The sequence below is a fragment of the Rhineura floridana genome, chromosome 1, assembly GCF_030035675.1.
Source record: "Rhineura floridana isolate rRhiFlo1 chromosome 1, rRhiFlo1.hap2, whole genome shotgun sequence".
Taxonomy (NCBI): domain Eukaryota; kingdom Metazoa; phylum Chordata; class Lepidosauria; order Squamata; family Rhineuridae; genus Rhineura; species Rhineura floridana.
This window is the reverse complement of record NC_084480.1, coordinates 185,843,605-185,868,829: the sequence shown is the minus strand read 5'-3', so window position 1 is coordinate 185,868,829 and position 25,225 is coordinate 185,843,605. Positions and strand designations below refer to the sequence as shown.

General features: G+C 41.0%; 1 protein-coding gene across 10 annotated transcripts in view; it reads left to right on the top strand.

Annotated features, from left to right (window-relative positions):
* CTNND2 (catenin delta 2) overlaps window positions 1-25,225 on the top strand; it is a 1,018,171-nt gene that overhangs the window by 789,066 nt on the left and 203,880 nt on the right. For 7 of the 10 annotated variants that reach the window (XR_009758379.1, XM_061589265.1, XM_061589242.1 and 4 more), the window contains 2 exons: window positions 7,393-7,416; window positions 21,728-21,941. Coding sequence is in view for 9 of the 10 variants with exons in the window: in XM_061589265.1 (XP_061445249.1) it covers window positions 7,393-7,416; window positions 21,728-21,941 (238 nt within the window). In the remaining variant the exon portion in view is untranslated. The remainder of the gene's footprint in view (window positions 1-7,392; window positions 7,417-21,727; window positions 21,942-25,225) is intronic. The other 3 variants (XM_061589272.1, XM_061589259.1, XM_061589223.1) reach the window with 1 other exon arrangement.

Genomic DNA, 25,225 nt, shown 5'->3' with positions numbered 1-25,225 from the left:
TGTGTGAAATTGAAAGCACAGCTACCTGCCTCATGAAAGGTAAAGCAGCAGCTACATGTGCAGAACTGATAGTGATTGAAAACCTTGCCCTTCTGTAACTTGTCATCCTAAATGTTGTTCTGTTGTAGCACTAACGTGGCTTTGCAGTTAGGAAGACAAAGCAAGACAAGGGTCATATGAATGAATATTAGGTATTATTAAAACCCTTCAATGAATACAAGGGCACATTCCTTACCATGTCCTGAGCTGAAAACGCCTGTCCTGACTGAGTTTGAAAATATATCCATGAACTTTTGTTTCTGTAGATTTTTCACTCTCTGGTAGGTAGCAGTTCACCTATGAAAATACATTGAATTGCCAGAACTTATACAATTCCTATCAAGCAGAACCATTATAGATATGATGAAACAAAGGAAAGATGCATAACTATTAGTTGATGTGGTATAGTGAATGCTGCAGCTGTGTACTCACTTAACTGGTGTGACTTGCTTCCAAGTAACCAGGCATAGGATCAGGCTGTGAGCTGTGAACTCAGTAGGTGGTTTTAGGCTTTGCCATGTCATGTGAACCAAGCCATTCTTTCTCTCATCCCTATGGCCACCTTTCAACCATAACATTTCCCAGTGTAGTTTACAATAGAGATAATAGTATCACTCTAGAGGGTTGCTTTTAGTGATAATGTATGTGAAACACTTTTAACTAGAATTAAATAAATTATTATTTATTATTTTTATTGATGTGCTATTCCTGTTCCTTGTGCTTTTAAATCTTATGTGAATTTGATTCTGTGCATTCTTGCCCACCTCACCATGTGAAATATGATGAAGAGAAACATACGAAACAGGCAAATCACTTGTGCTTTCTGCCCTCTACCTTCCGTTTACATCATGTCAAAACAGCTTTTAGAACCATACATCACCAGAACTTTTAGTTCTGGTAAGGTTCCTCTCTTGGCTCTCAAAGGGAACATTTGCCAGATCCCACACTGGTTGAAATCGGTAACAGTTTTGCCTGTTGACTTTTGTGTGTATAGAAAATTTGCTATAGCTATATTCACAAAGTATTTTATCTGATGTGATTTGTATTCTAAAGGTCCGGTAGAGCCAATTTTGCAATTCATAGCTGTTAAAATAAATTAGAACTTTGAACTGACTTGAGCAGAGAGGGGATCGTATGAATTATATGTATATTATTTGAGTTATATGAGAAGGAGTTCCGTCAGTGCAAGAACTGTTGACTGCACAATGGAATTTCTCTCTCTGTACACCTTGTAAATCTGTTCTGGGGTTTCTCCAAACCCTCTGGAGCAGATATGGGGGAGGGTGCAGGGTGTGTGTGAAGAGAAATTTCATTGTACAAATTGAAATCCTTGCGCTAATGGAACTACTTCATTAGATACATTAGCTGTACAATTTATTAACAACTCCAGCCTCACTTTCCAGTACATTATCAAATTCAAAATACACTTACAGTTTCATTAGAATTGTTGACTATATTTATACCATTGGGGAACATTAATCTGCATCATTTGCCAATATTTTTCCAAGACAAAGCTATTATTTGTGGACTTCTGATTGAAATAAGACACCTTGAAGCATACCATTTAGTAATGCCTCTAAGAGGCTGGAGTGTAATTCATTTATCTTAATGAATTAGTTCATGCAGCACAATTATGTGACATTTGGTTCCTTAAATGATGATAAAGTGAATACTTCATTTCATGTGTAACCTTTATATTCTTCATCTTTGAGAATGAATAAAAGTCATCATGTGCAGTGTAGTATAGACTAAATCAAAACATTGTATCCGTGAAAGAGATATTTTATTCTCCGGGCCATGTCAATAATCAGCATTTTATCAATTAAGCATTTATAAAATAACTTGTGGCTTAAAATTGTGATTCATTTTACAAGGATGTGGAGCATCCTTATGGAATTATGCAGTGATATTAAAGTTATAGATATATCAGTGAATAAATAACCTGTGTCAGTGAAATATTGAAAAAATAAAGACAAAAGGGGCTGCATATAAACATCTTCCATTAGAATTACTTTCTGTGTATTGCCTTAATTGTTTAGTTGACTATAAGGCATGCAACTAGGGTTTGGAATGCATAGGGAAGGCAATAATTTCCACTTGGGTTTTAGAGCATCTAAAATGGATATCCCTTAATAGGAAGAACTGTGATCTACAATATGGTGGCCTTTTGTCCATTATGAAATCTGTTCCTTTATAGGCCTAGTTCGCAAATCATAAATCACTTTGCTCCTCTCTGGGCTTTTTAGGTCAGCATTGCATGGTGGCTAAGCCAAGGTTTGGCTTAGCATGTCGTCTAAAGCTGGGATCATGTTTAAGTTCTCTCCTCCTCAACTGTGAGGTGTAGCCAAAGTTTGTCCTTACAGGTTGTAATTAAGGAAGAGAAGCCAGGTTTGGGCAGCATGCTAAGTCATCTTACACTGACCTAAAGACCCCGCGGAGGAACAAAGTAGGTGCTCCTCCTCCTTAGGAGCCAGCACATTTGTGCTAAGCCATTAGTGTTACATACAAATGAGGCCATATAGTATGTCTCTCCACAAGTCCAACCTTACTACCGAGGTGTTGAGATCTTTCTATTTGATCCAACTGTTGCTCACTAGACATCTGGGCAATTCTGACTTAAACCCTCAAACATGCAGAATTTATACGCTACACATTACAGAACAAACAAAATATTTTTCTAGACACGTTCAGTATGTAAAATACAACTGTTCTTAATTTTCATTGCAATATTGTATATAAAGCAATAGCTGAATTTATTTAATTTATGTGCATTAATTGTTTTTATTTATTTTATTTTATTTATTTAATTTAATTTATATACCGCCCTAAGCCAAAAAGGCTCTCTGGGCGGTGTACATAGAGGATAAACAAGAAAATATATGAATAGAACAAATATAAGAAAATCAAAAAGCAAAACAAACAAAGAACAGAAACCAAACATCAGAACATACCAGCAATGAAACACTGTTTTAAAATACACTACAAAACAATTTCTTTAAAAAGAATATTTAAAATTTTTAAAATGCCTGGGAGTATAAAAAGGTTTTCACCTGGCGCCGAAAAGATAGCAGCGTCGGCGCCAGGCGTACCTCATCAGGGAGACTATTCCACAATTCGGGGGCCACCACCGAAAAGGCCCTGGATCTAGTCACCGTCCTCCGAGCTTCTCGATGTGATGGCACTCGGAGGAGGGCCTTAGATGTCGAGCGCAGTGTACGGGTAGTTTCATATTGGGAGAGGCGTTCCACCAGGTATTGCGGTCCCATGCCGTGTAGGGCTTTATAGGTCAAAACCAGCACTTTGAATTTAGCCCAGAAACAAATAGGAAGCCAGTGCAGACTTAAATGTTTTAAATGTTAGTATAGTTACCTGATCTAATGCATTCTTAATTACAGTTTTGCAAATCTGTTTTTAAATGGGACCTAGGTTTCAAATCCTAATTTAGATTTCCTAAACAAATTAGACATTTTGAACTAATGCAGTAATTTGCATACCATTCCCCTCTATTTTGTTAGATTGATCCAGTACTTTTTGTAACCTGCAACAAATTACTGTACTAATGAGGCTAAATTAAGTCATGATGTTGCAAATAAATGGGTTTCCAATAAATCTCACCTATGTTTGCTCCTCAAAGACATCACATTGTATGTCATTTTTTCCCTATCTGTAGCTTTCAAGATCTAGACTTAGGATGTTTTCTTCAAATACTGGAAGCCAGACTAATATTTTAATGCTCTCTCTGAAAATATAGAATATATTCACTAATAGGCAAAAAACCTTACGGTTTAAGAACATAGCTATAGCCCACAGCTATTTCTATCCAACTTTAAAAAGCAGGGAAATTGGGCAGCTATAGTGAATGCACCAGGGGAGCAGGAGACCAGACCTCCTCTCTGAAATATTGGACTGCCGTACAAATTGGTCAAAATGCAAACACCATTTGGGTTGGTCTTTCACAGTCCAATCCACTTCCTGTGTAGCTTGGAAGAATTTGGTAACGTGCCTCTGAGCATATGGTGAGCAGTGGCAGCTTCTGCCATCTCCAAAGATAATTATATTTTTGTATGTTTGCTGGTGTTTTTCTTACTTTGCTTGTTTCCTGTGTTACTAATGTTTCTTCAGAGAATCTAAACCAGAAAATTTTATTTCCCTCATTATTCATCCTATAAATCTGTGTCAAATTTATTTTTATTAATTTCAAAGCATTTTTATTGGTCAATGTCATATGATGGTGAAGACAGCCTTTTGTGTTTCAAATTGGAGGTTATGTTCTATTTCTATTTTGGGTGCATTAACTGTTGAATCTGAAACTGCAATTAGATGTAAAATCAGACTGATTACAATATGTTGCTACCTCAGCAATGACTCTTAGCTGTGGGAAAAATGAGGATGCATGTTTTCAGCCTGTTATGTTTAAACCACTTCATTTAAGGCAAGGTGTTCACGGTCAATTAAAAACATAGACCACACCTAGAATTTTGCTAGAATATATTTCACCTCCCACTGTTTAATCTTGTGCAAATTGAGACACTCCTGAGGTCCACTGGAGACTATTCTGCAGAAGTCAGTGCCATTATTCCACAATTATGTTTGGAGTTGTTTTTAGTGCAACTTTTGCTGTACTTCACATATTCACAGAAATAGAAACAAAAGAAAATGATTTCCTACAGGAAACCTCACTAAAATTTCAAAGTAAATCAGACATATTTAAAGTGACCATCTGAACTATATCAACTGTCTTGATAATGTTGCTTCCTCCCTGCTAAAACAAGATCAGCACAGCACATGTCTTCTTTCTATTATTTGGGCTGATTGCAGGTGTTGCCACCACTCACCATATGCTCAGAGGCACATGTTATCAAATTCTTCCAAGAATCTACACAGGAAGTGGATTGGACTGTGAAAGACCAACCCAAATTGTGTTTGCATTTTGACCAATTTGTACGGCAGTCCAATATCTCAGAGAGGAGTTCAGGTCTCCTGCTCCCCTGGTGCATTCACTATAGCTGCCCAATTTCCCTGCTTTTTAAAATTGGATAGAAATATCTGTGGGCTATAGCTATGTTCTTAAACCGCAAGTTTTTTTACCTATTAGTGAATTCCCCTGCTTTTTAATCCAGGAGGTAAGATATGGGATCCTGTCCAAGTTTGCTGAGAATGGATTGATCATTTGCATGCTTATTGAGTTCAGTGGGATTTACTCCCCTGCAATCATGCTTAGGATAGGGGAAACTGACCACAGGGAATGGGGAAGGGAGGAGGGAGGGGAGGAAATGCAAAGGGGAGGGCTGGGATGGGAGCAGGCTGGATGGGGAGGGGAGGAGAAGGACAGGTTTGATCACTTGCATGTTTATTGAATTCAGTGCGATTTACCCCCATGCGATCATGCTTAGGATAGGTAAAACTGACCAGGGGGATGGGGGAGGGCTGGAGTGGGCAAGGGAGAAGGAAGAAGGAAGAGGGGAGGAGAGGTGAAGGGAAGGGAGAGAAGAGGGGAAGGAGGGGAAAAGCAGGTCTGATCATTTACGTGCTTATTGAGTTCAATGCAATTTACTCCTATGCAATCATGCTTAGGATAGGAAAAAACTGACCATGGGGGAGGAGGGAGGGGAGGGGGGAAGGGGAAGGAGCATATTGGAGGGGGGCAAAGGAAGGGGGAGGGGAGGGCAGGTTTGATCATTTGCATGAATATAGAGTTCAATGGCATTTACTTCCATGCAATCATGCTTAAGATAAGTAAAACTGGCCATGGGGAGGAGGAAGGGGAGAGGGAGGAGGGGCAAAGGAAGGAGGGGATTGGAAGGGGATGGGGATGGGGAGGGAGGGGCAAAGGAAGGGGGAAGTGGCAAGAGGGAGGAGAGAGGAGGGGGGAGGAGGGAGGATGGGTTTGATCGTTTGCATACTTTTTTAGTTTAATGGGATTTATTTTTGTGCAATCATGTTTGAAAATGGAAATGGACTGTCTTCAAGTCGATCCCGACTTATGTTGACCCTATGAATAGGGTTTTCATGGTAAACAGTATTCAGAGGTGGTTTACCATTGCCTTCCTCTGATGCTGAGAGGCAGTGACTGGCCCAAGGTCACCCAGTGAGCTTCATGGCTGTGTACCACAGAACATCACCTGTGTGGCCTCTCAAGTTAAAAAAAAACATATAATTTGGCATTAGAATGAAGTTGTGTGTTTGGTACAAGAGTGGTCAATTGATTGACTTCAGACATTTATGTAGTTTTATTTTTTTTAAGTATATGTATGAAAAATGTATGAAAGAAAGTGAGACTTGAAGTCATGTTTATGCTCTTCTCCCCTTACTCTGGGTAGAAAGTGCTGTTTGACCCAGACAAAAGCTGAGTATCAGGGCTATTCCTGAATATCCCATCTGCCCTCCACTTGAAAGAGGAAAGAGAGAGAAAGAGCAGGCTGAGGGAGAGCCTGGGTATAGATAGAACAAGGAGTGGGTAGATGTCATTGGTAAATATGAGACCAAGACACAGGCTGCAGTTTTATGAACACTTGGGAGTATACCCCATTGAACTCAATGGAACAAGCATCTAAGTAATTCATGCATAGGACCAGGCTGATACTGTGTTAATAAGTAGTGTCTGATTAAGTGTCAACGAATCTGACAGAAAATAATAGGGATCATACTTTAGAGAAGAATAGATGTCCCATGGAGGAAGGGGCAATGCCTTGCTTCTTTATGCCTGCCACGTGCCATGGGCATGGTTTCAGCCTTCTGTTTGTACATGTTTTTGTGATTTTTTTTTTTACTATGATATATTGTATTTTATCTTGTTTGTTCACCGCCCTGAGAGCTATTCTGCTAAGGGCGGTATATAAATTGAAATAATAAATAATAAATAAATAAATAAAATAAACAAATATATCAGCTTAAACACACTAACCTGGTGGTAACCCTCATTGTAATTCTAAGAAAGGCATGTCAAAGGAAAAATGAGGATGGTAAGTTGGGAAAGCTTGTAGTATAGTTTATGATTCCAAATGAATGACATTCAGGAAGGAAAAAAGCAAAAGGTAATACACTGAGGTTCTTCCTCTTCTGGTCCTCTTACTTCTTTTAATGCCAGTGGAAGGGATTAAAGCTTTCCTTGGTCATTTTGGGAGAGGACACACCATTTTGCTTTTTGTCTCCAGTTAGGCTGCAGAAAAAAGATGAGCAAGGACCAGCCTCTTTTAGCACTACTTACAGAGGACAGCCACTTTACAAAAAATGAATCTGAATGAATGTAACCAGTTTTTGGCCACTTAATCCATATTTTTATGATTAAAACATAATATTTTAGATTTATACACTGCAGTTCCTTATGTTGCTTCTTTTTTTATCTTGTTTTAGAAACAGGATTGCCAAGATCAAAGTGTAAGTTACCTTATTATGGAATATTATGGTGTCTCCTGTTAGCAATTAAGGAAAGCTTTCTATATTCTGCAAGCACCAATGCCAATTATTATTGGGCCCTTTTTATAAGTGTTAGTATTGTGATGGACTGATAATGAAAAATCTTTCAGACACTAATACACTTACAGAGTTCTGGCCACTTTATTTAATCAGTTGGCAGACAGAGAGAATGAGCAATATATGAATGAATGTTTCAATAATTTTCCAGAAAATCAATCCATGCCTCTCTGTTTCAAATTAATATTTACAGAGTTACCATACCCACAGTAGGTCATGTAGATTACAACTCCTAGCCAAAATATTGACTTGCGTTGATACAGTTGAAAAAATACATCCTTTTGTGTATTTTGTATGTATATATTAATATTTTAATCCACCTTACTGCCAACACCTTCGGAGTTGTGAACAATGTAAAATAAAAGCAACACAATAAAATAAATCAATAAAAATATTAAGCATATATAGATCAATATCCATATAAAATAATAAAAATTGAGCAGGAAAAAGCCAAGATCACAGTAGAAAAATATTAAAACAGTAAAACAAGGCAAGTAAAAGCATTCTTCACTAACTCACTTGTACAATCATATCTTGGCTTAATAAGCTGGGATATGAATGAGCCTTGTGTCTTGCACACAGTCCCTCCTCTCCTTGGCACACCACAGAAAACTCCAGAAGCCTGTAAGCCTTCATTATATCCAGAGTGGAAAACTACTGTTATGAGGTCTGGAACAAGCCAAGATTTTATACCAGCTTCAAACCTAGCTTGTGCTGCATCCAATAACCATAATTTCTGGGTTCTGACATAATGGGAAGCAGTTGTTACTTGAAGACTTCCTGGTTCTGAGCAGTGTGCTGAGCAGGGAAATGACAGTGTGAGGCTACAGTGAAGATGATGTAGTGAGGGGTGATGTATAATGTGGACCAGATGCATATTCACTAATAGGCAAAAACACTTGCCGTTTAAGAACATACCTATAGCCCACAGCTATTTCTATCCAACTTTAAAAAGCAGGGAAATTGGGCAGCTATAGTGAATGCACCAGGGGAGCAGGAGACCTGAACTCCTCTCTGAGATATTGTATTGCCCTACAAATTGGTAAAAATGCAAACACCATATGGGTTGGTCTTTCACAGTCCAATCCACTTGCTGTGTAACTTGCAAGAATTTGGTAACATGTGCCTCTGAGCATATGGTGAGTGGTGGCAACACCTGCCATCTCCAAAGATAGAGAATTATATTTTTGTATGTTTGTTGGTGTTCTTCTTACTTTGCTTCTTTCCTGTGTTACTACAGAGAATCTAAACTAGAAAATTTTATTTTCCTCATCATTCATCCCAGAAATCTGTGTCAAATTTATTTTTATTAATTTCAAAGCCTTTTTATTGGTCAGTGTCATATGATGGTGAAGACAGCCTTTTGTGTTTCAAATTGGAGGTTATCTTTGGGTGCATTAACAGTGGAATCTGAAACTGTAGTGTGATGTAAAATCAGACTGATTCCAATATGTTGCTCCTTCAGCAATGACTCTAGCTGTTGGGAAAAACAGGACGCAGGTTTTCAGCCTGCTATGTTTAAACCACTTCATTTAAGGCAAGGTGGGCACAGTCAATTAAAAACATAGAGCACACCTAGCATTTTGCTAGAATATATTTCACCTCCCACTGTTTAATCTTGTGCAAATTGACACACTCCTGAGGTCCACTGGAGACTATTCTGCAGAAGTCAGTGCCATTATTATGTTTGGAGTTTTTTTAGTGTAAATTTTGCAAAGTGTTGCTGTACATCACATATTCACAGAAATAGAAAAAAAGAAAATGATTTCCTATAGGAAACTTCACTAAAAGTGCAAAGGAAATCAGGCATATTCAAAGTGACCATCTGAACTATATCAACTGTCTTAATAATGTTGCTTCCTCCCTGCTAAAACAAGATCAGCACAGCACATGTCTTCTTTCTATTATTTGGGCTGATTACAGGTGTTGCCACCACTCACCATATGCTCAGAGGCGCATGTTACCAAATTCTTGCAAGCTACACAGCAAGTGGATTGGACTGTGAAAGACCAACCCAAATGGTGTTTGCATTTTGACCAATTTGTACGGCAGTACAATATCTCAGAGAGGAGTTCAGGTCTCCTGCTCCCCTGGTGCATTCACTATAGCTGCCCAATTTCCCTGCTTTTTAAAGTTGGATAGAAATAGCTGTGGGCTATAGCTATGTTCTTAAACCGCAAGGTTTTTTACCTATTAGTGAATTTCCCTGCTTTTTAATCCGGGAAGTAAGAGATGGGATCCTTTGCAAGTTAGCACCAGCAGTAACGGAAATAGTTCAGCAGTGTATTTTAAATGTTATATTACCATCAAGAATGCCTTTGCTTTTAAAATAGGGGCATGGCTTAGTGGCAGAGAACATGCTTTGCGTGCAAAAGTCCCCACATTCAATACCCAGCATCTCCAATTAGGGCTAGGAGAGATCCTTATCTGAAACCTTGTCAGTCAGTACCAATGGTCCAACTTGGTATAAAGCAGCTTCCTATGTTTCCTATACTCTACAGGGGATACACAAAGAAATATGCTTGAGACCCTTTCTTTAAACATTGTGCATCTTGCAAACTATATTACTTTGCAAAGTATCAGCAGTTACTACCTCTTCTGCTTTATTCTCTGAATGCCAGTCATAGGGCTCACTCTGACAGATTATAAGAAGCAACTGTGTGTTCTGAGATTCTTAAACCTGACTTTTTAATTTGCTACTGCACTACTGGTCACAAACTGAAAAACCACTTGGCCACCTCATTAGTGTAATACGGTATTACACTAACTGCAAATGTTTGATGCCCCTGTAAATGTTTGATGAAGACCTTCTGTTCTCTGCAAAAGATGAAGAGGAAATTGCCTCTTCCCTATACAGCAAAGGCTTTCACAAAAGTGGGAGGCAGTGACCAACACAGCACTAATTTCAGATGGGGGATTCAACACAGGACTAATTTCAGATAGTGAGTGAGTGAGTGAGTGAAAGAGATTTAAGATTAAACAACCGAGAGCTAAATTCAAGATTAAAGTGTTAAAAACAAAGAGTCACATCAAATCTCAAAATGACTACAGCAATGTTATGAGCACAGGTCAAACAGCCACACACACTTTAAACAAAAAGTATTTGAGCGTTTGTCATTTACAAACCCATTTAAGGATAGGGGGTGGGGTGGCAGGGCAGTTGAGCCAGCGGAAAGAGCAGTCTGCGGGAGACAGCGGAGTGGGTACATACACACACATCACTATCACTCACTTCCATTCTGCTGCTGCCTTCTCTGTCATCCTTGCCCTCTGGCTTTCTCCCTCCACTGGCCATTTCTCTCTCTCTCTCTCTCTCTCTCTCTCTCTCTCTCTCTCTCTCCTGACCGTCTGGCTCTTCATTTCCTCCATCGTGCTTCCTCACCCAGAGCACGAAGGAGGAGCAACGCTGAGCAGAAGGCCAGTGTGAGTCACATGTCTGTTGCCCACCAATCACAGGAGCAGAAGACTTCCCCTGCTTCCTCCAAGTAACTGGAAGGGGAGGGGGAGTGAAACGAAAGAACTCTTGGTCTCTACTGCACCTGTGTGACGTTATAATCCACAGTAATGCATTTTTTTATCTATTAATTAAAAAGAAACCATGCCATTTTTTTACTTTAAACCTACTGAAGATGAAGGTCTGTGTTTGGGGCAAGCTCAGGGATTTGATTAGAGATACCTTATAGTCATCTCTGAGTTTTAATGAACGACAACAGATTATGAGAACTTCTCAAGAAAAAAGTCCAAACGGCTTCTTGTTTTTTTCTCTCCCGTTTTTTACTTTAACCTGTGAATTATCCATGGGGGGGTTGTGTATCACCAAGAAAACTTTCAGAGTTGTAGAGCAAGTGATTCGGAATCCAACAGTATAGGACTTGTAAGTTTTTGTTTTGAATTGGGACTATAGAAAGCACCAGAAAGGTGTGTGTGGGGGGTATTTTCATTTAACATGGTAGAAAGCGAAAAATCCCTACTGACTATAGTATACAGCCACTCTCGTGGCTGTATAATTTCATGCAAGAGAATTCCAAGGGCTTTATGCTGCTACCAGAAAGGCCCCATCTCATGGTACTTTTGGTCAAAGCCCTGACACTGGTAGAACACAGAGAAGGATGTCCACTAATTATATTAGTGAGAGAACAGGGTCATATGGGGCAAAATGGCCCTTTAAGTACCTTATCCCAGCACTCTAAATTGTGCACAAAAAGAAACAGGAACCAGTGTAGATTAAACAGCAGTGAAGTTGAAGGATCCATGCCATGAGCTCCAGACAGAAGCCTACCTGCAGTGTTTTGTACCAGCTGCAGTTTCCAAACACTTTTCATAATCCAAATATGAGGACACTTTGGCCCTCCAGATGTTGCTGAACTACGATTTCCATCATATGCAGTTTCACATATAATGCTAACAATTAAGGATGGGCAGATTAGTTGAACCAGAGTGCTAAATATGTTAGCATCCCAGTTCAAGATTAGAGCAGACCGTTTTAAAGTAGACACAGCTCCCATCCTCAAGCAGACTCTTCCTTGAATTGGGCTTCCACTCCATGCCTCCTGTTTCCTGCTCACACTGCAACTCTCCTCTCTCTGTTCTTCCAAACCAAAAATACCTGACCTTGGAGGAGGGGATGTGGCTGGTGGCTGAGGTGGGGAGGGGGAAGTCTGAGGTAATCCTTTTTTTGGCTGGCGGAATATGGAGAAAGTAACAGGGAAGACAGCTTAGCATCTAAATTGGCTCAAGGCTTTTCAAGCAATCAGCATGAATACCTAAAAATGCCTGTGCATTTTTGCAGTGCTACTTTGGTGAATTTTTGAAAGGTCAATTCCGTAAGCAATGGAATTAACATAGAATATAGTATATTTTAGCAAAAATATTTTCTGAAGTAGGACCTGCAACAAAATGTCACAGAGCTGCTGTTCCGGATTCTAGTCACTCCATTCCATTCCACACCCCAGTTTTCTGTGCTATATTGAGCTAAGTCCTGCTCAGAATAGACCCACTGAAATTAATTAACCCAAATTAGTCATATTCATTAATTTCAATGGGTTTACTTTGAGTAAGAGTACCACTCTCTGTTCTCCCCCCCAAAAAACAGTCAGCCCCCTACTCACAACAGTCAGTCAGTTAGCTTGGCTTCTCGTGCCTGTCTAACCGCTGTTCTGTGAGCAAGTGCACACTGTCACCGCAGTTCCTTTGATGCCTGCTGAGTATTCTCTGTCCTCATTATGCTGCTTCGAAGTGGTTTCCACTCTCCTCCCCCATTAGGATTTTCCCCTAACTTTTTTGTACATCTGCAAATCTTGGGATTCCAAGCCTGCTGATCCCACCCTCATGTATGGGTTTTACCGTTTTGGTTACATAACCAATAATATAACTTGAACATCAGAAATAGAGGGAATAATTCTGCAGTTAGCAAGCTTTTTTGTTTTACACATTTGATGTACAGCTATATTCCATATGTTAAACTGGTTTCTTTAGTACAGACACAGCCATATTGCTCACTTGCCCTTAGTTTTCAAGTATTGTTGCGCGCCTCCCCCAATCTCCGAGCGGTGAGGTTTTGGGGGTCCCTGCACTTCTCCAGGGTTTGGTTTCCTTTTGGGAAGAAGGTCAGCGGAGACTGTGGTGTCTTTATGAAATATGGTTTATTTACACACATTCCAACCTGAGCTTCAGAATGGAGGGGTTCAAGGCATCAGCAGTCTAATATCCAGCTTTTCCATCTGGGTTGCAGGAGGCACCCCAAAGGCCATGGTGCAGAGAGCTAGTCTCTCTGCCTGCCTTCCAGTTTCCAGCAATTCTCTAGACACACTAAAACTACAAGCACACAACTTCTGCTAGCTGCCAGGAGTGGGGGGGGAGGCTCTCCTGTAGAGTTTAAATGACAAAAGGGGTCTTCCTGGCCCATTCTCCGTTGCTAGGCAACTGATCGGCCCATTATCTTACCTGGCCAATATATTTGGTTAACAAAAGACTCATTTGACCGGCAGAGAGTTCCTCATTCCAAATCAGAGGCTGGAAAGGTGACCCACAGGAATCATCCATCCCAAACCCCATGCTCATAATAGTATATTATATGCCTCATTTGAACCTTTTTGTGTTTTGCTATGTCTGATTTTTACTGGTTTGTTCCTCAACAGATCACTAAATCTGGTGAAATCTCTCGGCATCATCTTGCAGCTACTGTCAGAACAGCTCATAGTGTAATATTTGCTGCTACAAACTTTATAAAGTGATGTCACAAGAAATTTCACTCTTAGCTTGTACTGCAACTAATATTTAAAAAACTAAACTAAAGCCTTACATTTTAGTTCTTTGCTGGTAATTCCTGGAACAGCTCCCCTGTGTGTCAGGCAATATATAGGAAGCATCAGTCACTTAGAGACCATTATACTTTTTGGTGTCCACCAATAATTTTGTATTTTGTCTTACCCCACTCCAATCTGACATGGAAAGCAGGACAGGGTGTAATAGCCACAACTGGATTTCCAAATAAGCCCACCTCCTCACATTCTTAGGTTAGCCATTTGTGGGATACTGAGAACATAAAAAGCTGCATAATAGAAGCTAGCATCTTTTTCTTACAGAGCAAGCTATCTGCTCCTCTCCCAGTCCCAAACCATAGTGCCCTTCAATTTATAGCATTTTTGCCCCTGATCATCCCACATTTTGACAGCTTTTGCCCCAGACTTGATAGCTCTGGAGGTACCATGGAGTAACAGACAACGAATACTGTGTTTTCATTTGGCTACTTCCTTGTTGGTGGGAACAAAGAGATTTAACAGGCTGTCTCTTTCCAGAGAGGCAACTTACTGTTGAAATGGAAAGTCCTTCTATGAGGTTCCTCATATGCGTTTCAGTAAAGGAACACACTTTCCCCTTCAGTGCTTCTTTTTCAGCTTACCTTCTTGTAAGCAGAAGTAGTGCCTATATGACACACCTTCCAGCATTTCACAGATGAAAATAAGGGCACTTGTTTGGATTTGTAACACTCTGTAACATTACTTGAAAGCTCTTCTCTGTATTAATTTACTCTGTAATAGCAACTGCTGCACCAGGTTCTGAAACAGGGTATGTTAGTAAATCTTAACAGGAATGGTTTGTTTTTAAAAACGCCTTGAAGAATATTTTAATAATTATGAGAAGACGGAAGGAAAATAATGCACTTGCATTTTGTGTGCCTCCATGTGTGTTAGAATCAATTTACATCTGCCCCCACTCACGATATTTAACATCTTGAGTCCTGAAGGGAAGTTGTCTGAAATCTAAATAACTTTATTGCGAATACACACATAACCTTACATCATCAAAAATTATAGGGTACAACAATGATGACAGATGCATGATAATAAAATCATGTGACAAAGCCATCTCCAAAAGGCAACACAGGATTGCTGATTTAGAAAGGATAGGTCCAGAAAATAAATGCTATCCCTGGTAAATAGGGATAGTTGGAGCATATGCTGTAATGCTACTCACATCATTGGTTAAGAGAGTTACCAGGTCTCCGGTTTTTGGGCGGTCACCGGTTTTTGGGGGGCTCTCCGGCTAGCACCCCTTAATCTCCAGACTCTCGGCTTCAATTTAAAAAAAGAATTAAGTTTCTAGGTGGTCTGGTTCCCGAGATATACACCAGCCGCCACCCCCACGACTGTTTAATCTCTTTAACTGATACGACGCTGAAGTTGGTTCCTAGTTCCCAGTTCCTTATTTGCTTGAAAGTTCAAAACATTAAAAAAGAAGAGTTGACAACTACAGCAACTTCAAACCAAACTTAACATGTCTCTGAACCCCAAAATATATGTTGGGGTACCCTGTATGATATATCACTGTGATCAGGGGACTCTCCCTGTCAAGAATAACAATACATTTATGCAATCAAAATTATCAGGCTTCTGATATGATCATAAATACATAATGATGTCATAAAATCATAAAAAATAAGTAACTGGGGGTGCCCACCCCAAACTCTGCTCTGAGACAGGGCAAATCATATACCCCAGGAAAGGGGAGGGTATCCTCTATGAGATGCCACTGTGTCCCACCTGGCCCAGAGCTTCTGCTGGGCGCAGGGCACGGAGGAGGGCATCTATGCAAAATCAAAATGGACAAAAACACATAGAATAAGTAACTGGGGGTGCCTACCCCAAAATCTGCTCTGGGCCAGGACGAATCATACACCCCATGAAAGGGGAGGGTGCCCTCTATGAGATACCACTGCATCCCACCTGGCCCAGAGCTTCTGCTGGGCGCAGGGCACAAAGGAGGGCATCTGTGCAAAATCAAAATTGACAAGAACACATAGAATAAAATAAGTAACTGGGGGTGCCCACCCCAAACTCTGCTCCGGGCCAGGACAAATCATATACCCCAGGAAAGGGGAGGGTGTCCTCTATGAGATGCCACTGTGTCCCGCCTGGCCCAGAGCTTCTGCTGGGCTTTGGGCACGGAGGAGGGCAACTATGCAAAATCAAAGCAGACCAAAACATACAGGAAAAAATAAGTAACTGAGGGTGCCCACCCCAAAATCTGCTTTGAGCCAGGACAAATCATATACCCCAGGAAAGGGGAGGGTGTCCTCTACGAGATGCCACTGCATCCCACCTGGCCCAGAGCTTCTGCTGGGCGCAGGGCACGGATGAGAGCATCTATGCAGACAGAAAGGGTAGAGAATCTTCTTACTCATTTCTCAGACCTCTTTCTGAAGTGAAGGGTCAAATCTGTAAAGAAGTTTGGAGCAGCCACATTAAAAGATAAGGGCAGGGCATTGCAGGCAGGGAGTTGCCAACCCTGCTTGGATATGGATGTCTTTGCAGAGGATCCCTAGTCAAGCTTTACCAACAGCACAATCCAAACTATATCTACTCAGAAGTCAGTCCTGTTGAGTTCTGTGGGGGCTTAGTCCCTTAGTACGGGTGTTTAGAATTGCAGCCTTCAGGGGCATCCATCTTTACTCCCGAATGCTCCCATCTAACATCTCCACAACACTAGGCTCCTTTCTTCCTACAGTGACCTTCTGGTGACTGGCCTGGCCTGAAGGCACTTAAACCCTTCTTGCCAAAAGCATGTAGGCTAGATTAAATGTTCCCTACCCAGGCTCCATCTTTTAGCTAAGATGTCTAGCTTAATTTCCAGTCAGATTTTTTTTCATTGTATGCTCCAAGCAACTGTGATTGATGCTTAATATATCATGCTTAATGACATCACTCGGGCCCGCCCCGTGACATCACTTGGGCCCGCCATGTGACATCACTTGGGCCCGCCCCTAAAATCTCAAGTTTTGGGATGCTTCTGACCTGGCAACCCTATTGGTTAAAGCAGCAACTGTTATAAGGTCTTGCTGTAACAGAGATCACAACTTCCTTGAGAAGCAAGCTAAACTGGCCAGAGATGCAAGTTTTAGGGCTGCATGTATTCATTGGTAGATTAATCAACTTGATCTTTAAGAGGTTAACTGACAGGAGTTCATTTTACATTTGTGGGCTGCAATTTAAAACAAGTTTGCTTACCGTGGAATCTGCTTTAGTTCAAGGACAGTCCTCTTCAGTTGCTTAGTATCCATATAATACTCATGGGGAGTGGGGCAGCAGACTTCCTCCCCCATGAACTCTGTATTCATTAACAGTAGGATTGGCTCTTGGCAGATTCCAGATTGAGAACTTCAGAAGCACAAAAATAGGAAGGTTATGTTCTGTAACAGACAGTGGTATATGTTCCTCCCCCTTCGCTGCAGCAGGTAAACAGGTTGCATGGAAGAAGTAACAACTTTCAAGCCCTCGTAAGTTTCTAAATGAAAAGAATGCAGGAGTGAGTGACCTTAGTGCTCACTCGAAGACAGGTAACTGAGCATTAATGGAGGCAGTAGGCTTGCAGGCTGCTCAACCACTTACATACCTGGTTGTAATTCATTCGCCGGCGGTTAAGATGAGTAAGTGACTTGGCTGGTACTTATCACAGACTGTAAAAAGTGAAAGTGAGATGGCAGAGGAAGGTGAATGCAATTTGTTTACCACTTGGAGTGTAAAATTATTCCTTTGCTTGCATTGGCAATTGCAATTGGGGAAGTATGGTTAAAAATGGGACATTTCTTGTGGAAAGGTAATACTATTCTTACAGTGTCCTCCCCCTCCCCCCCCCGCTTTCCCCTCCTCTGTCATCTTTCTCTATATTATCTTTGGTTCAATATGTTTCTCAGTATATCCTTTTATTTAGGTATTAAAGTTTTTTGCAGGCAGTGGGGGGGGCATACTCAAGGACTGGAATCAGGCCTAGACATGATTTAAAATATTGTTTCTCACTCTCTAGGTTAGAAAATATCTTGGTTATAAGAGTTGTGTTACACAGATCCTTGCCTCAAGTATACTTTCACATGTGGCTCCCCCTCATCAAAACATGTCAGTCAGGGTTTGTTTTAACTGGAAGGACAAACACAGCTTTCTTTCTAAATAAAACACTTGCCTGAAGATTGTTGACTCCACGGTACTGGAGATGAGTGCACCTGACATTTTTGTAACAGCTAAGACATTGCTCTTTGTCTCCTGCTTGCTAATCTGCAAAGGTAATTGTTGCGCCCCAGGCGCAAGGGGAGTTAGATCAGGGAGAGGAGTCAGATGAGAATGAGGTCCCTGGGGGCATTGAAGGAGGGGAGGACTCTGCCAGCCCTCAGACTTCCTCGGCCAGCACCCCCATCGAGGTGGTCCAGCCCCATCTGCAAGCTCCCCGCCTGAACCATCAGGAAGCGACCCTGCATGTGCACCAACCCCACTCATGCAGGAATCCCCACCCAGCACTTCAAACACCTCCCCACCAACCAGCTTCACACTCCCTGAGATCGTGCCATCACCTAGTGAAGCCCCGCTGTCAGATGGGCTGTTGGAGGCTTGCCCCCCCTCGCCCCACACGAGAAGGCGTGAGGAGACTTTCAGAAGGTGGAACTTCAGAGGAGCTGTCGTTTACGTGCAAAGACCTTCCCTACTTAAGCAGGTGCCCACCCAGGCTCTAGTGCTGAGTCAACTCTCTCCACCTTCTGCAGAGACTGTTTAGGTAGGCTAGTTAGGAAAAGTAGTGAGTCAGAGTAGACAGGTTTATGAAGCACACGGCTTTGGATGTAACCATCACACTAATAAAATGAGAATTAGACCAAACTTCACCTCCATCTCGTGTCTCTGACTCTGACCAGGACAGTGATTCAAACAGAGAGTATGCCTGAGAGAGATTGCCATAGCCCAACATTCAAGTACTTCTGCATGTTATGCATTCCAGATCTACTTAGTTATGTAGAGTACCATAGCAACTGTTGGTTACAGTATGTGTATTACCCATTCATACTGCAACAGCAGCAGCCGCCGCCAAGACAAGGGGAACTCTGTATTTGCCATCTACTCCCATGTGGTCTGGGCCTGCTTCCCCTCTTAAGTTATCACCTATTGGTGGTGGGTGATCAGCAATTATGAGCTTCCCCATACTCAATATAACAGTACAGCAAGCACCAACACATAGGCCACAAGTAATAATTGTGCCTTGAAGGAAAGTAATTCAGATTGTAATCCAGATTTGTTGCTCAGCTGCTGAGACTCTGCACAGTTGCTGCCGCATCCACAGCCCGGTCATTCATAGCGGCAGCAGATGTGGAGGGGGGAGGCAGATTGGGCCTGATCCCTGTACCAGCTTGAGGCTGGTGCAGCAACTAGGCTCAGATCAGGCCAGATGGTGGCTGGTGCTGGGTGTGAGAGCAGCTCAGGAATCACTGGATCCTGGGCCAGCTCAGCCCTGCCCTCAGAATGCCCCATTTGGTAGCTATCTGCTGGGTTCTACTGGCAAGGATACCAGTGGCAGGCCTTCTGCCACCCATTCAGTAGAAGGAAAGGGGAGGTCTGCGCTGACAGAGTGGCACAAGCTTCACTCTGTCAGTGGTAGAAGGCAGCTGAGCCAGCAGAAGCAAACAGAGGGAGGCCATCCCCTCAGTCAAAATCCCCCACAGGCTGGCATGAGGCCTAAATGCTTGTCATGTAGTTGGCAATAAATAAAATTTAAGTATATGCAGACTAATCCCAAGAAACACTTCTACCCACTCAGTCATGGAAAACAGTAGCCTAAACTTGTTATTCCTGATGTGCTCATTTTGTATATGTAGGAAATCTGGGGGAGTGTTCAAAAATGTGACCCACCATTTGCAAACCCAGCAAGAGGGAGACTGTGTGAGGCTTCTGCTGTAAAGGAGTAAGCTTCTATTTACATGTTGATTAAACTAGCACCCACTTTTTTCATGACTATTCAAACTTGGAGCTTGTTAGTTGTGTTTCAAGCTCCAATTTTAGATAGCTATGTGGAAATTTTATATTACGACGTTATCACTAGTATCTGCATAAGAACACTACACTGTTCATCTTCATTATTAATTGCCTTTAGTGATTAGTGAAGTATATCCATGATGCAAAATGCTAATTAACATCAGTGGAGTATTCACCAGAACATCAACGTATCACAAAATCTGTTGGGGGAGGTGGATGCATCCTAAATTAGATCTCTGTATTGTGCAGCAGTTTAGATATCCATGGCTGGTTTTTAACTATTCCATTGTTCTCTCTGCTCTACCCCTAATCCCATTGCAGTGGAGAATTTTGTCATTACTTCTTGATTTTTGGCTTACAGAAGTAGATCCTGTATTGTGTTTGTTTTATTTAGTGCAGTGGTCCCCACACTTTTTCCCCCCATGGACCACTTGAAAATTGCTGTGTGTCTTGGCAAATTACTTAATGATTTTTCTGCCTGTTGTTGCAATTGTAATGCGCTGTACTAGGTGCAGTATGATTTTAATTGTATTTTTATTGCTTCATTTATTTCTTATATTGTATTTTACTGTATTACAATTTGCATTCCTTTTAATACAATTAAATATATAAGAAATAAAAGAAGTAATAAAAATATAGTTAAAAATCAATATGAATATTTAATGCGGGCATGCCACAGACTACCTGAATGAAGCCCATAGACCAGTTTAGGAAACCCTGCTTTAGTGGATTTGTATCTTGCTTTTCCACTGAAGTTCCAAAAGTGGCTTACAGTATTAATAAAATACTTTTAATACAGTAAAAGCCATTCCCTCACAGCCTAGACTACATGCACACCATACATTTAAATCACATTAGTTCCTCCAAAGAATCCTGGAAATTGTAGTTTGTTAAGGGTGCTGAAATTGTATCTCTGAGTGTGGGGTGCCAACCTACAGGTCCCATGATTCTTTGGGGGAAGCAATGTGCTTTAAATATATGGTGTGTACACAGCCCCACCGGCTAGAGCAAGAACAGGTGCCTGAATCTCTCTTTTCCTACTTCCCCCTCTCCCTTGAACTCTGTCCCATAGTATAGCTGGTGTCAGTTGTCTGTCGTCTTGAAAGTTTACTCATATTGATAATGATTACATTGGTTTCCAAATATTATACACACTTTTCTGTCTAGTTTTATAGCAAAGTAGGAATGGGTCTGATTTAATTTTATTTATTTATTTATTACATTATATCCCACCTTTCTTTTCATGATAGAAACCCAAGGCGGCTTACATATGGTTCCCAGGCTGTCTCCCATCCAGGCACTGACGAGTCCTGACCGTACTTAGCTTCAGCAGGGTGCTGGCCTCATGTGCCTTCAGACCATAGCCTGGGACCTTAATTGTTAGTTATGGCACAGACACAGATTCAGTATGTTTTGTATATTGTCAATTCACAGATCTCATAAGTTCTGTACATTCTGAATATTTATTGATGCCTTTCTTCAGGCCATCTAGAATGTGATATACCTGAACTGTACAGTGCTGTTACAAAATTATTGTAAGCAGCTAGAAATTGGTGTTCCATTCATTATTCTTGACAATAATTCTGATGACAGCTGTCACCATACACCATGAAATCAGTTCCTAAGTCCAGGTGGCATCTCCTGTCCCTGAAGGAGGCTTATTTTGTTCCCTTGAAGTGGGGAAAATAATCTCTTCCAAAGTAGCTCTTTCATCAGCTGCCCACCTGTTTGATTGGTGCTTGACTCTTCCCAAGTAAAGAGCTTTAGTTTACTTTATTTTCCATAGTTCCTTTGAAAGAAAAGAAAGTTGGTCCAGCAGTTTTTCTTTTTGGTATGCACATGCACTCTCTGACTTCTAATTGCTGTCTAAAAACTATTGGTATGTTCAGTATCAGCCACTGATTTTCAATTGAACTTTGCTGTTGCAGATAAGAAGACAAGGAGGAATACAATTACTAGTGGACCTATTGGACCATCGAATGACAGAAGTCCACCGTAGTGCCTGTGGAGCTCTGAGGAACTTGGTGTATGGAAAGGCCAATGATGACAACAAAATTGCTTTGAAAAACTGTGGGGGTATCCCAGCATTAGTACGATTACTGCGCAAGACTACAGATTTGGAAATCAGAGAACTAGTCACAGGTTTGACTATCTTTTCATTTACTGTATGCCAAAGATTAGCAGTAACTTCAGTACTTGGCCAGCTGAGCAAAATGCTTCAATGAGTTTTATACCTAAGATATTTCAAGGGTGCACTTGTGAAAAATTACTGGAGATAGTCTTTTGCTTATGAACATGTATATTATACACACATATTCACATAAGATGCTAGGATTCCTGTCGTGTATATTTTCAGTGGCAGATACAAGACTGGTATTGGGTAAAGTGTGGACAGGCTGATACTATTGTACAGTGCTATGTAGTTTAGACTGCAAATCTCATCATGCTGTTGCTGCTGCTCTTTCTCATTCATTCTTGAATAGAAATATATGGTTGGAATTAAATTTCCTCAAGGGATGCAAGATGGTGATATATTTTTTTTAAATCCTATTTTAAGACTTTCAGAACAATTTTTTAATGACTCAAGCCCCTTTTAAGACCTACTTCCCAAGAAAATAATCATGAGTTGCTTAGGTTTTCCTCATTACAGGTTGTGTGGATCAGCTCCAATTGTGGATTCTAAATGCATTTTTTAAACATATATGTATGTTTAATTCCATATCTTAATCATCCCACCTTTCATCTCTTACCTGTTAGGCAGGATTAATTAGTTTCTTGTTGTCACAAGGATGCTGTGCTACGTAGTGTTCAGGAGCTGCATCCTGCTGAGTGACAGAATTACTGGCAGGCCCAATAAAGTGAAAGCTGTTAGTTCAGTTTTAATATGCTGCTTCAGTGCTTGGTTGCATTGTCTGCCCCCCCCCCCGCCTCCAGAGAGCAAGCTGCTAATCATCTTAATCAATTACAGTCAACTAGCACAATGGAAGTCTCTGCATTATCTGTTGATGTGAGAGATGGTCAGCTATACAGGATAGATAGATATCTACTGGAAGATCTCTTACCTTTAAAAAAATGTTTTATGTCCTTCCTGTCCCTCAAAATGTTGTGTTCTTGGAACATATCAAACTAATATTGAAAATATACCAGCTAATGGGATTTTAAACTGGTAGTTTTTAAATTGTATTATGCTTTTATTGACTTTCTTTCACAGAACAAGATAGAATATACAATAGTTAGTGGCTCAAACATAAACAACATGCCTGTTAAATATATTAGCAGTTGGCACACAGAAGAAAAGTAAAACATACAGTTTCATAATATTTCTGTCATCTGTGTTTAATCTTTTTTAATGAACAAAAAATGCTTCATGTAGGAAATATATCTGTGGTCTAAATCAGATGTTGGGAACCTTTGGCCCTCCAGATGTTGCTGAACTACATCAACCCTGGCCATGCTTGCTAGAATGGATGGGAGTTGTAGTTCAGCAACATCTGAAGGGCCAAAGGTTCCCCATTTCTTGTCTCAGCATTGGCCATACTTTGCAAGTAGGTAGAAGCTCTGCTTGTGGATATGTGACAGCCATATCCAGCCCCTCTGGGTTCCTGGCCTCCTGGGGAAGGTAGATCCGGCCACAAGAGAGTTGCACCCTCCTTCTCTCCATTTGAGGTTCTTGCCGCCAACAGATAAGGAATTGCAAAATTTAAAGAGGCCACCCCTTATAAAACAGCCTCCACATTTCCCGGAAATCCCTCTGAAGCCTCTTGTGGTAGCATGGGATAATGGCGTCAGGTGTGGGTGGTGAAAAGAGAGGCCATACCAAGTTTATAAAACAATTAAAGAGTTTTTTAAGACAGAAAAAATGTAGAGTTTAACTAAGCAAAACGTATAGAAAAATGCAATGCTCCAAAATGCCACCACGTGTAACACAAAAAAAAATTACAGGAAATCCAGAATATCCCCTTTGGAGCAAAAACAAATTAAAACTGGTTAAATATAATCCACTTACCCTAGTCTAAGCAGTCTGTAAACTCACAAGGCTCTCAGGAGAATCTTACTCTTGATTATCAGCCTTTCTTCTTGGTTTTTGCCCATCTCCCAGGTTTACCAAGCATTTCCTTATCACACCGAGATCCACCTTGGTCTAAAGACTTATCTCAGGAATCCCACCTTGAATTACCCAGCTTCAGACAGATCGCTTGTAGTTGTCATCTCTGTTGACCTGCCCCCTGCCATTCATATGCCCCACCCCAGTAGGTCACAGGAAGTCACAAATGGTCCAGACCAGGCTGTGACTTTCCATACATAGGGAGTGGTGGGCACACTGCCTTGATAGTTGTGCCCCCAGGCCAGGTCATGTGATCAATCAGACCAGATTATTAGAGCAGGCTAACCCTATAATTTTCTCAACAAACAGACAAGTACAGACATGCATTCCCATATTATACACAGCATTTCCTTAAAAAAATCCATATTATCAGTGCAGGATACCAAAGTCCAGTTCCTTCACAGGATCTTACTAGATGTGGTCACACTTGGGAAGGTTTGCGGGAGTATGAATGGGTGAATCAGAATCAAGTAATACAATCTATTTAATGTTTGAGTGCTTTGTGAATATCTCACAAAATACTGTGACTAGTTTATAGAGTTCCTCTCTAGTTCCTAAAACTCGTTTTCTGTGAAATTACATGCCTAACCAGGTTTCAGCAATTACACCATCATTAAAGGGTTTCTAATTCACTTAAATGAGCATGAAGCCTATTAAGCTCCAAATAATTAGTGCTGACAGTAAACACATCTGAGACTTTGAGCATCAGGGCTCCTCTGACAAACTTGTTGCCAGGTGGCCTTTGTCCAGCTTTCCCCTTCGCTTATATCAAAGAGTCAGGAGGGTGGCAGATTGGATGATCCAGGCAGAGGCTACCAGAGAAAGTGGCAAAAGCAGCAGTGGAAGGCCTAAACTTGTCACTCATTTTAGTATTACGAGATTATAAAAGTCAATTTGAAATCCATTTTCCGTGAGCTTTCATTCACCTTGAACAATAGATATTAAGGAATTTATCTATTTATCTGGGCTCCCTGCAGGGCTTCTACTATGGGGATTGTGGCAGATGAATATTCTATTGACGTTAGGAACACAGGAAATTGCCTTATCAGAACATTGGTCAATCTAACACAGTATTGTCAAAACTGAGTGGCAACGACTCTCTAGGATTTTCAGACTGGAGTCTCTCCCAGGCCTAGGTGGCAGTGCCAGGGATTGAATCTGGGATCAGATGTTATTGCCGCTAAGCTACAGCCCTTCCTCGTACTATTTCCCTGCTTCGTTGTCAGTTTTTGTAGTATCCATATTTTGCAGTGAACAAGAGCAGAAGGGCCTACGTTTGACCCCTCCCACTGACACACTCCTAAGTAAACCAAGACAAAAA